This window comes from Lepidothrix coronata, unplaced genomic scaffold (genome assembly GCF_001604755.1).
Source record: "Lepidothrix coronata isolate B3197 unplaced genomic scaffold, Lepidothrix_coronata-1.0 Scaffold13, whole genome shotgun sequence".
NCBI classification, from domain to species: domain Eukaryota; kingdom Metazoa; phylum Chordata; class Aves; order Passeriformes; family Pipridae; genus Lepidothrix; species Lepidothrix coronata.
The window spans coordinates 2762240-2775455 of NW_016690193.1; the positions used below are offsets into that span (position 1 = coordinate 2762240).

The 13216-nt window shown below is 39.7% G+C and overlaps 1 protein-coding gene across 2 annotated transcripts in view; it reads right to left on the reverse strand.

Moving 5' to 3' along the window:
• The window catches only part of TNKS (tankyrase), a 132468-nt gene that overhangs the window by 775 nt on the left and 118477 nt on the right, over positions 1 to 13216 (reverse strand). For both annotated transcript variants that reach the window (XM_017805957.1, XM_017805956.1), the window contains 9 exons: positions 12450 to 12638; positions 10847 to 11084; positions 10056 to 10138; positions 7432 to 7552; positions 6709 to 6806; positions 5271 to 5345; positions 3940 to 4045; positions 2883 to 3069; positions 1968 to 2124 (listed from right to left, as the gene is read on the reverse strand). In XM_017805957.1, coding sequence (XP_017661446.1) covers positions 1968 to 2124; positions 2883 to 3069; positions 3940 to 4045; positions 5271 to 5345; positions 6709 to 6806; positions 7432 to 7552; positions 10056 to 10138; positions 10847 to 11084; positions 12450 to 12638 — 1254 coding nt within the window. The remainder of the gene's footprint in view (positions 1 to 1967; positions 2125 to 2882; positions 3070 to 3939; positions 4046 to 5270; positions 5346 to 6708; positions 6807 to 7431; positions 7553 to 10055; positions 10139 to 10846; positions 11085 to 12449; positions 12639 to 13216) is intronic.

Genomic DNA, 13216 nt, shown 5'->3' on the forward strand with positions numbered 1-13216 from the left:
GCAAAGACAAATGCACCTGGGACGAAGTCCTTGTAACACTGCAGGATGGGAAGCCACTCTGCTGAAAAAGTGCTGGAGGTCCTTGGGTGACAGCAAGCTAAAGCAGAATCAATAGCATGTCCTGGCAGCAATAAAGGCTACCATCATCCTGTGGTACATCAGCAGCAATGTTTATTCAGACTGCTGTTTATTCAGTATTCACTTGACCACATCTAGAAAACTGCATACAACTTTTGGGCCCTCCAATACTAGAAAGATGCCAATAAGCTGGAGACAAGTTCAGCAAAGGACCAATAAAACAGTCAGGGGGAGAGAACAGGATAAACAAGAAGAGGCTGAGGGAGATGGGCTTGTTCAGTCCAGAAAAGAGAAGGCTTTGTGGGACCTCATAGCAGTCTTCCATTACGTATGAAATGGAGAACACAGATTTTCTGAGATGCGCAGCCCGAGGATGTGATTAATTAAGACAGGGAAGATTTCTATTTCATACAAAGAACACATTATTTTACTGCGAGGATAAGTAATCAAAGGAACAAGCTGCTATAGGAGGCTGTGAAACACTATTCGCTGAGGCCTCCAAGACCTGCCTGGTCAAAGCAAACTCTCAACAATCTGGCCTGGATTCAGTGTGAACAAGAGGCTGGCCAGGGAGACCTCCCCAAACTTCCTTTGAACCTGAACTTAAGATTATATAATACCTTAGCAGAGAATCATAGAATGGTTTGGGTGGAAGGGATCTTTAAAGATCATCTAGTTCCAAGCCCCCTGTCATGGGCAGGGACACCTTCCACTAGACTAGGTTGGTCAAAGCCCCATCCAGCCTAGCCTTGTATACTTCCAGGAGTGGAGCATCCACAGCTTCTCTGGGCATCCTGTTCTAGGGCCCAAGACAGAGCCCTGAGGGACACCTCTCATCACCAGCCTCCACCTGGACACAGAGCCACTGATTACAACCCTCTGGCTGCACCATCCTGCCGAATCCTTATCCACAGAATAGTCCGCCCTTCAAACTTGGAGATAAGGATGTCACGTGGGACATGACAAGTAGATGACATCGGTCCATCTTCCCTTGTCAGCCATTGCAGTCACTCCATCATAGAAGGTCTCTAGATCGGTCAGACACGATCTGCGCTCACTGAAGCTCTGCTGGCTGTATTGGATCAGCTCCTTGTCTTGTATGTGCCTTAGCACTGCTTCCATGAGGATCTGTTCCATGATCTTGCCAGGCACAGGAGTGAGGCTCACTTATCTGTAGTTCCCCAGGTCTACTTTTCTCCCCTTTTTAAAAATACGAGTGATGTTTCCCTTTTTCCCGTTGCTGGGTTCCTCGCCTGGTGGCCATGACTTTTCAAATATGATGGAAATGGTTTGCAACATCAGCCAACTCCCTCAGGACCCTGGGATGCATGTCATCAGGCCCCACAGACTTGTGGCTATTCAGTGTCATTCAGTGGTCTTGGAGCCACCCAATACAGTAAGCAAACCCCTTTTCTAGAGCCAGGGTCTAGCTGAGTTATTTAGATCAAATATCAGCTTCTGAAGATTGCTGTGCTACTCCAGCTGCCATTTAAGGGCAGTCTCTGTCACTGCTAGGAATATAGAGGTAAAAAGCCCAGAATCCTCAAGATGTACAAGAGCCCCAAAAATGCATGTGATCATGATACTGCAGTAATGCAGTGAAATGGAACAGGAGAAGGAGAGCCTACTGAGAGAAACCACAATTCTTAATAGGCTCTAGCAGTGCAGCACAGGGGAAATCAGGAAATTCTGCATGGTATAAATCAGAGCAGTTCAGTGGAAGGGAGTAGCATTTGCTGGCTAGATACAGTTTATTTCCACATTTAAATGAAAAAAAAAATTAAAAATCTAATCAACCACCTTATCACAGCACACTTGGTCTGGAAGTCAGTCACATCCCCTCTCCAGCTCTGTCCTTCCATAAGCCCAGTCCTTGCTAACTTACATACCTGTTCTCCTCTATAGATAACGTATTCAGCATACGCAAGTCCATTCACGCTTGGTCTGCCGATAACAGAGTGGTGCCCTGGAGGGGCATGAGCCATTTTCATCGTGCTGAACTGAAGAAAGGATTTTCCAAGGGTCACTCTACAGAACAGCATTTGTCTAAAAGGAAAAAAGAAAATATAATTTTTCAAATATCTTACTAGGAGTTGTATGCTTCCAGAACAATTTCAGTCTCTTGAGTTTACTTTGTTACAATTAATTTCTCAAGGTTTTTTAGAGAAACACTTCTAGAAACCAGTTCTAAGACTGTATGAAACCTGTCACAAAAAATCTTTCACGACACACAGAAGGGAAAACACACACTTCATATAGCCCTCACATGGAGGCCTGTTCTAGTTCACCTTATATAAAGCTGTTGAAAGAAGCTGAAACTCTCTGTGTTCCTATCAGCAGGGTATGGACAGGTGTCAAAGTGCGAGAAACACATTGATCTACTCCAGTACAAAACAAAGCTGTGATTAAGTCCTGCTCGCTACCTCCAGAATTATCTGATTCACAGTACAACACTGTACTGCTGACCACCACTTTGCACTGCAGTTTTGTTCTGAGAGTGCCTGGAGTTTAATTGCTATTTTCCCCTGACTCTTCATTTTCAAACTTGCTGTTTCAAGCCTCTTTCCTGACCACAGCTCACTTTGATTTATACTCACTGCATGCTTAGATGTAATTTTTGACCTTCCTGTGGGACTCACTGAATTTATATCCTTTTTTGTTCAGCTTTGACAAATGGAAAACTGCATTTTTCCTGCCATGACCAAGCTCAAGTGGCCATTCTTTCCCTACAAGTCATCCTGGGCCAGGATTGTAAAAACCAGGACAGCCAAAATTACGTATGGGGAACTCTGCTGGACTCATACCTGTGACAGATATAACAGGACCTGTCTTTGTGTGTGGGACAGCCTGTTCCTCCCCCTATTCCGTACACATATTGGTTGCTTTTTGAGGAGTTCTCAGCAAAGTAAATTCCAGCTCCAAACATTCCTCCAATGTATGCATGCCTTTCATCAAATCCTTTGTGAATGATAGCATTAATAAAAGGAGACCCTAGAAGAGAATGACACAAAAAGATACATACTTGTTAAGTTTTATAGTAATACAGGACTCCATGTCAAGAGGAGTTTATCTGCCTCAAATAGACCATTAAATACCAGAAAGCGTGCTCAGTCAGCTGGAAGGGGGCGATACCCAGCAGGATGCAGTGATGTGTGGGATTTATCATTATATACCAAAATCCCACGTGTGACTCATTTCTTACTCATTTCACGGATCTCATTAAAAGGCTTTCCCCCTACTCACATTTCAGTGCAATTTATCTTGTCAATGCACACCTTATCCAGCAGTCAGTACTGGTTAAGATGGGGCAAGATGTCAAGACAACCATATCCAAAACCAATTTCCTATACAGAATCATAGAAGAATCTAGGGCAGAAGGACCTTCAGGCAACTGTCATTTGTAGGCACTTCTAAAGAATTCTTGCTGAAACTCATAGCTGGTTTTGATTCCTTTCCCCGATGGCTTGCCTGAATCAGCACCAGGGTAAAACGCTTTTACTGTGTGCTGCTCTCCTCATTCAGAAGATACCATGTTTTTCTCACAGCAATGTAACATCCGCCCAGCAGCTTTACTTGAATTGACTAAGATATGGCTTAGCAAAAAAAGATTCCTTTTTCTTAAAATAACAACAACAACAAAAAGTATTTTTTTACCTAGTGTAGCTTTCTGAATTGCAGTAACCATACAGACTAACTCCACCACTCCCCCATTCCCAATGCACCCTCTGCATTTCAAGTGTAGATATACAATTATTTGTACAGGATGGTGACATAGCAACATTAATATTGCCTGTGGGTCCTTGTAGGGTTTAGGTTTTTTTGTTAAATTCCAATACATACAAAGAGACACTTCTTCCTTACCGTGAAACAACATGCGTTCGTTGTGATGATTATGATTCTCCTCTGAGACCTCTTTCTGTCTGTGACAGAATCTCTCCCGCAACTTCTTGTTCACTACCTTTTGAATCTGCAGGGGTACAATAAGTCCAACCATACTTGAATTGGAATTGAAATGGAATATGGTTTCACACAGTTCACATAAATTCAACAGGGAAACTGAGAGCAAGACATGAGAAGGGTACAAAGAAACCCCCAGCCTGTTCTGCACACAAGGCTGAAGTCTTTCAAACAACCCTGTAGCACACACACTTACAAACGGTTAAAACTAGTGTGAAATTGCAGCCTAAGTTGTCAGGTTTAAGGACAACTTTCAGGTTTCTTCTCTTGAGGCCTGCAATACCACAAAGAACTAGAAACTGTCTGAAACTCCTTCTCTCTCTGCTTTGAGCTCTGTTGAACAATCTAGTCTAGCTTTTTGAAACTAGCTGTCTAGTTGAGGTTTATTTTTTACGAAAAGAAACAACTTTTGAGGAAAAAAATAAGAAGATGTGCTGTTTAATCTGTCCTGAGATATTGTTTCAGCCACACGCTCATACTACTGTGGTTTCTCTAAAGGACTTTACCTTTGGCTGGGAGTGGGATGGAAAGCAAAGTTTACTTTGGGATGTATGATCTGCTGGATCAAGTTGCAAAGGCTCTGCACAGGTTTACTTTTCAAACAGATAGGCACCATGGGTTTTCTGGAGCTCAGAAATCAAGTTCTGTTCTGATTTCTTCTATTTCTTTCTCCCCCCAAAAAGCAACCAGAAAGTGTACTTTCCCTCAGAAAGACAACACACTGATTTCTGAAATAACAGGGCTTGTAAAACATATTTTTATAGTTAGCAAAAGCAAAGAAGGAGGTGTCAAGATCTAAGATTGCATACGGAGAAACATTTATTAAAAGTCACGATCATCCTTTCATACACCCCTCCCCCAAATCTTCTTTAAAGAGACAAAAAAAGACTACACTGAGAAAAAAAAAAAGATCTGGGTTGCAAAGTCAAATACAGAAGTTATAGACTTCTGAAATTTAATCAGGTTGTGAAAAAGTCAGATTCTTCACCACCTCTGTCTTCAACAACAGTTCTTCAGATTCCTTTAAGAGCCCAAGTGGACTTCTCCGTCATTTCACATGCAGAGCACACATTTAGTCTATTTTTAGCATCTAGCACTTGCTTTAACTCTGTTCCTGAATATCATTTCAACAAAGAACTTTAAATATAAAAGGGTGATCCATTAAACCAATTCTGCCAGCTGGCACAGATACTAACATAATTTACCCCATAAAAGTAAGAGGTTCTGAAACTTACCCTGATGACATTGTATCTGTTGAAGATACCACCAGCATTTCCACCATCTCGATGCTCCCGGATTGTACTTTGCATCTACATAAAAGAACACAACTGAATGTTCAGCACAAAAGCTTGCTAGCAAGGCAAAGTATCCATGCAGTGTCTCAGAATATCACTGACAATAACGGGCAATCTTGACTGAAAATTAATTAAAAGATGTAAAAAAACACATCAATTTTAAACTGAGGTACACCTTAATTTCTCAAGCACCCCACATCCTATACTGTTCCACAGTAGAGAAGTTGGATGATGCAATTATCCAATCTTGTAATAAAAATCTACATAGGAAAAAGGAGAATAATGGCACTTGCTTTCCAAATTATATACGACTGGAAAATCTGCTTTAGACTAGAAAAAAACAATCCTTGAAAATGAATATACAAAAATATCACTTTGAAGTAATAACAAATGTGATTTTAATGAGTTTAGGTTGCATTTCTTAGTGATAGGAAAATGGCTGTACTGTAAATTTTCCTATGTTGTTAGCAGATCCTGAGAATTTTAATGGTTTCATTGTGTCTTTTCCAGAAGTATTTATAGCTACAGCAACAATATTTAGTAACAGTTCAAATAAACATCCCAATTTACTATGGTAGACAAGTGACCCTTTCTGTTGGAAAAAGTTTATAAAAACAATCTGCACAAACTCCAGTTTATGAAGTTACTAATAAAAAATATTCCTGCCTTAACTGGCACCGATACTGAATATCTAGACTTTAAAAAAGACTACAAGATTTCTGTGCTATAGTGTAGGAACATGACACAAATAGCAAATGCACAGTAAAATGGAGTTTCTTCCAAATACAACTCTTCAGGAAGTCTCTTTTCTGTTGTCATTTTTGCTTTCAAAATCGTATCTGCTTGTAGTTTACTTAAATAAAAGAGCATGTGTGTGTGGGAGGCAAAATTGCAGTCAATGCTCAATTATCCAAGAGCTGTTTATCTGGGTTACTGATAAACCAAGCCACTGAGACAAGAGAAAACAAGCTGGTTCACTTGCAGAAATAGCTTGAGCACAGAAAATGCCTAGAGAATTGCAAGGTCTTGATCTCTCGGTCTTTATGCACAGCTTTTGATTTTTGCAGGTCCACCTATCTATGGAAAGCTGTGGAAACCCTTCCTATGAGACAACATTCAAAACACAACAACAACAAACTGGAATAACACTAAGTGAACGAACAGACCATTCGTTAAAAAAATTAGCAGGACACAGCAAAATAATTCCTATCATTGCTCTATGTGAAAAGACAAAAAAACTTCATGTCAGATCTACGCAATTCACACACCAAAGCCTATTTCATCACTTTCAAAATGTATTACACTTTAGTTCTGACAGGTTATAAATGAAAAGAGAAATATACAGCCACTGAAGCATTAAGAAAGGGACTTGGATTACCTCCTCTTCTACGGACTGGTACTCCTTATCGTCAGGAGCAAGGTCAAGGAGAATGGTCCCCTGACTCACACAGTGGAAAGTCAAATAAGGATTAGTGCCTGCAAAGAGAAGGAATGAAAAGGAGCACAAATCAACAGGAAAAACCAATACCAGCTCTATTTGTATCCATCATCATCATTACTCTTCTTAAACAACCCCAGCACAGCAGGAAATGAAAAATAAACACAAGGCAGAAGCATAATCTCAAAAAGCCTTTCGTTAGCAGCAGAGGCTTTAAAAGAGAGAAGAAAAATGCATGTGGGACATAATTGCACTTTATTGCTTCTGCTTTCAACAGAAGCATCTCAGAAGTGTGGGGCAGCTAAAACTCCATCAGGTCCACCCTTCAGGATACAACTGGCCTGTGGTAGGCACATAGGGCAAACCAATCCAATAGTTCCTGCCTGGGTGAAACAGGGTGCCGAGAAACAGGCACAGCTTCCAAGGCTGCCTCAGGGGTGTCCATTCTCTGGAAAGGCAAGTGATCACTTGGTCCTGTATCTCCTGAATATATTCTTTACCTGTCACAACCCACTCAGCCACCATGTCTGCCAGCAAATACACTTTACTGACATCTGGATTCTTTCAAGTCCTGGTGACAACGCCTACATTTAGAGAGAGATCTACATCTGGGAGCCTGTTATATGCAACAGTTAGACTAACCAGTAAAAGTGTCATATTTACCTTGCTGCCCTCCTAGAAGTCTCTCCACACCTTTTATTAATTTGTGGCGGTGTCCGTATGCATTGATCCCAATTTCTTTAAGCTCCTCATGCCCCATGTCTGCCAACACATCCAGGGTTATCTGGAAAGATGAAAGACCACAAAAATCACTTACCAAACCTAGCCCAACTTCCAAGGCTGAAGACCTATCATCTCAGAAAATGGATTGTACTCATGGTGCAACCAAGACCTTATATATGTTTAATGGTTTTTTCACTTCTAATTGCTGCCACCTTCTGGCAAACCTCTCCCTATTGCAGGACCATACCCAGCTGCTACAGTGTGAAGCTGTGCAAAACTTTTACTTCTCTTAAACCAATTAGCATGAGCCTGTTCTCATAAAAGGTTCTCACAAGCATTTTTACTTAGGTAGAAGGAGGATGCAAGGAAATGCTGGGACAAATATGGGAGTATTTTTGAAGCGTTCAAAGTTTCACCGTGTTGCGCAATTCATTATTTTCACTACACAAGCAGAAATTAATAATCTATAAGCTTACTGATAAACGTTGTCTTTTTCAGATCAACATTGTTATGGTGTGCTATTACTGTATATCTATATACACATGTGCACTTGCATGTGTATCAAACCAGTGTGTCAGCTATGCTAAGGCATGCTCAACTGTTCCACTATATTTGGAAATAATTAACATTGTGAGGACATATACAACTATTCATTCGGTTGCAACACATGAATACATCTACAATCACCTGACAAGGTTTTAAATTTCAAGGTCATGAAGATTAATGGTGGAAGCAAAAAGGTAATAAAACATGATGCCAAATAAACGTTTTTGTCAAGAACAGGAGATAAAGGCTAAATAAAGTACTGTGCACTATAAATCAATTGTGCACTGTGGTGATTCTATGAAAACCAGAACTATCTCAACTGGAGGAGATAACTGCATAAAATCTACTTGTGAATTTACTCATTAAACTAGAATGGGGAGTTCAGAAAATAATAGAAAACCATAGAACTTAATTAAAAAGAAGTTGTATTACTAGCACAATTTGAATTGCAGGTATAAACTCTGTCCACTACAAACTGAATATCATTAATTCAAAAGAAAGCATCTCAAGCAAGGAATTAATAGATACACTGAACATCTGTCCAACTGAGCAGAAAACAACCCCACTGGGATCATTGTGGAAAAGCCACTGCAGACATTCATCATGTGCAGCAGAACATTAAAAAATACAGAAAAACCCAAATCCTAGAAAGCATCAGGAGCAGGGTAGAGCCAAGGTGAAAAAGTGCACGCAAAGTTACTGCAGTGCTTGCAAAAACCAGCTTAAAACAATAAGCTTAAAGAAGACGAGCTTGTTTTTACTGCAAAGAAACTTACAAGAGGACTTAAATGGTTTCAAAACGATGAATATAGTGAATCCGATTTGCATTATTAAATCTTATTAGCCAGGGAAAATCTTCAAACAGGTTAGGAGTTAAGGAAGCAAAAGTACAACAAAACCAGCAAGGCAATAGGAAGGTGTGAAAAATAGTAAGGAAAGAGAAATGGGAGAAGAGTATAGGTTGGTTTGAGGTTTGTTTCCTTCTTAATAGAAACAGTTCCAAATTAAAGAAAAAAGCTTATGCTTCATATACAAGAAGGGGAAAAAATTATGTGGTATTTTAACTTTGGAGAAATACCTCCTAGAATATATCACAGAAATAGTTGGAACTTTTTCTGTAAGCAATACATTACATTTCAACCCTTTTTTTCCTGATCCCTCAATAAAGGATTAGCAGCAGAGGCTGGAAGAAAAAATAATCATCCTATCCAGTCTCTTGCACTTGTACCTTTCACTTCCACCATGAATCCATGCAAACAAACAAATTTATTCAACTGTAACATCTTAAATTTAAGAAATGGCACATAAAAAGGGTCTACAAATACATGACAGAGACTTCTGCTCTAAAACATTATGTAAGGTTGAGAAACTTACATTAGTTGTACTCCTTTCTTATATTGTGAAATACTGATAAATCCGCAGGTTTTTTTCCCTATCTCTCAATGCCATTTGAAACTTGTTAGCCCTGCGAAACCCAATTAATGCTATGGTCCAAACCTAATAGAAATGTAGCTTCTGATTCTCTAGTGTGACTATGCCCTTGCAAACTAGATTTTTATTTCAGCATATAGTCAAACTGGAGTGTTTCCTAGATCTAACCAAAATACCACATGCAGCACTACAGGTGGTGAAAGGTTTTTCTGGCTATTGAGACTGAAGGACAAGTGCAGGTTACATTTCAACCTAACTTTGTTATATCCATCATGTTCAAAGTTCACAAAGTCCAGTATAACTTTCAGAATACAAGCCAAATTGGCAGTCATAGCATATGTATAAGAAAGTGAAAGCTACTGGACACCTGAATCAAACAACAGAAGATATTTTCAGAGGTTTCTCAACTTTACCGTAATGTATCTGGTGGAAAACTGAAAGAAAACTTAGGGATACTTATTTTTCTGTAGATGTGACATTGGAGTTTTTTCTTTCCCTTTTTCAATTACAAAACAAAAATGTTGTTCAAATTTATTAGGTTTGTTTACCTCTTAAACATACAAACAGAGATGAGGCTGGCCACTTACCTGTTCTGTCTCAAAGATATCCCGAAGGTGTTCAAGACCGAGGCTTTTTAGGAACTGGGTAATGTTCATGTCAAGACCAGAAACTACAAGAGAAGAAATGAGTATTTATATCCTATGCATCTGAATTAACAAAAGCCAAACCAAACCAACCAACTTTAAAAAAATAATCAGTAGCACTGATTCTCTCGAAATTCCACACTCTGATTTTTTTTGCAATTTGTCCATGCCTGTAATAAACAATCCACTTCCATTGTGTCAAAGCTCTGTGCAAAGCTCATCACTATTCCCTCTTCAGAATGAACTATTAAAAGCACAAGCCATCTGTGACAAATGCAGGCTTGTATTGTAAAGAGAAGGAAAGGAAGAGTGGGTGTATTTTTGCTATGTGATCACCTAGATGCTGACCTAAAGCATGGATTCCAGATACTAATTAAAGGGTTTAAAAGGCCTTAGCAAAGTCCCCCAGCCATCACAATCATAATTCCTTCATCAAAATAATTCTTATTGGATTTTCTTTATAAAATCAACAACGAACATCTGGGTACCTAATCAGATCTGCCTTTGTAGTCAGACCTAATCACTGACAGCAAACACAGATGAACAGTCAACAGTGCTCCTAGCAGAGCATGTGAAAACAGAGCGAGCATCAGGCACTTTAAAATGTAGGTAACAGTTCAAGCTGCACAGTATTTTCTGGCTAGTTGGAAATGCTTTCCAGATAAAGCAAGGCCTGTTGTGATACTAAACTACTGTACTTCTAGCAATGTAAACTTGTCCAGCCGCAAATGCACCTTCTCCTTCCTTCCTGTCAGTTCCTGCTGCTCCATCACCAGCATTTGATGCCCCTCCTACAGCTAGTTCTGCCAGTGGCCCAGTGAGGTTATCTATACTGCTGGCAGCAGAGAGGCAGGACGGTGTGGATGCTGGCGAGATCACAGAGGCACTAACAACAGTAGCTTGAGGCTTGAAGCATGTAGGCAAAGCTTCTGGAGGCATCGCATCTATCAGCAAAGCTCGGATATCGTCAGCCTGAAAAACAGAAAGAACATCCAACATAAGGTCCTACTACACAAGTCACCAATTTCTGGAAATATATATAATTTTTATTTTCATTTGTTTTAATTGATTTGTGTCTTCCCCGTTAGAAAGAAAACCTCCAACTTTTGTTACAGGGGAATTCATGGTTGCAAGAACATTTTGATTCACTGTTCAGACACGGGTGAATCGGGTTCTCCCCATTTCTAAAGGTATATAAGAAGGTATACCTAATTTCCTTTCTGGCACAGTGACTTTATAGGTGTTAAAGCCAGGAAGAGCAATATAGCAACTTTATCTGAAATCCTTCAGAACCTAGGCCAGGAAATGCCACCTTATAATTTCTCTGTCAGGCTCAACTTCAGCTGAAGCACTTTGCACTGGAACAAGGTTTCAATGGAAAGACTACCACTGCCTTTGCTATAATCATATCTCATAGTGTTAGAACAGGAAAAAAAAAAGACATGAGCTCAGGAGAAGTATGAACTTAGCTAACAATTGGATTTAGCCTTTATTCACTAAATTAAGACAGACCCTCATCTTGTAGAATTTCCCCCTTGCAAGTTCTTGTAGAACAGAACAAAATAAGACATCCTTATTTACCCTCAGAGAAATCAAGTAATTTTCATATCCTTCATCACAAAGCAAGTTTTCTAAAGCTCAGTTTACTCTGGGAGATATTTCTTGAACTCTCCATAAATAAATCAATGACCTTAAAAGATAGTCACAGTGTAACCAGACAGAGCATCCAATTTGGATACATGATCTATTCTACCAAGACTGGTTAACCTGGGACATACATGTTCATGTAACTTTATTAGGCTTTTCAAGCAGCCACCACTAACAAGAAAGTTTACAGATGCCAGTTTCAGAAAAAGTTTGATAGTCACCTACAAATTTCAGAATGTTGTTTTGGAATTACAAAAAATAAAAAAAAGAACTGAGGTAATGTGGAGGCACTGAGCATACTCATCCTCTAAATGATCCCATTTCTCTAGAGGCCCATCTGGTGTTCCTCCTAGGTTCAAAGAAATGATCATCAACAGTATACAGATTGACCATCATGAGGGACATTTCATAAAGTTTTATTTCTGGAAATGAGGAGATTGATCCCAGGATTAAATCCTTAAGCAGAAGCAAACCTTAAATCACAAGCCATGTTAAGATCTCAGCCAAAGGAAAATGCCTGGACTGATGGGTAAAAAGTCACAAATAGGCATTCTGGAGATGCTCTTCTCTCTCCACCTCAGCACAATGAAAGCTGAGGACCCCTGATGTCATGGAACCAGAGAAAGGAATTTAACATGCAGAACAAATCCTCCAGAGCAGACTGTGGCTGGCATGCTAACATGAACTTACTGTTGCCAGGTCTAGTGGTGTCTGACCCTCTTGATTCTTCATGGTTGGATCTGCTCCATGAGCTAACAGCAGAGCACAGAGCTGTGTCCTTCCTTTTTGTGCAGCTTCATGCAATGGTGTGAATGCCCATTTATCTGTTGCATTTACACATGTATTGTATTTGATCAACAGTGCTGCTATATCCACATGCTGGAAAACACAAGAACATCTTAATCAACATGACACTGGTAAAACATATATTTCCTTTTTCATGCTGGAGGTAATGGTGCCTAGAGACTCCCGTAGTTTCTCTTTCCTTTAACTCATTCTGCCTTCTGTGTCTATGTAGCAGCACACTTCTTCAGGTACCAGTTTATATTGCAGCTCCACAGTCATCTGGATCTGTGCACTACCAGATCATTCACCAGTACATTAACAACTGGGATCAGGCACAGCATTATATTTCTGTCAAATCACCCTAGTACATGGCATGAAGTTTATGTCAGCTGCAGAAGCAGACGTGATACTTGATCCTGCATTTAAAAAATATTCATGGACAAATTTGAACCGGCAAATTTACATGGCTGCTACATTTGTGATACAACACTAGAAGCTCTGAAGATCAATGTGTTGTGCTACTGTCTGTACACGGAAGAATATGTACTGCCTGTACACAGAAGTCTCTATTGTTGTACTTTCTTTCTTGCAATTTCTTGCAAGACTTTGAACCTATCTGTGCCAGCATAGATTAGTTCTTTCTTCAATCATATTTTATGAGAGCTGTAATT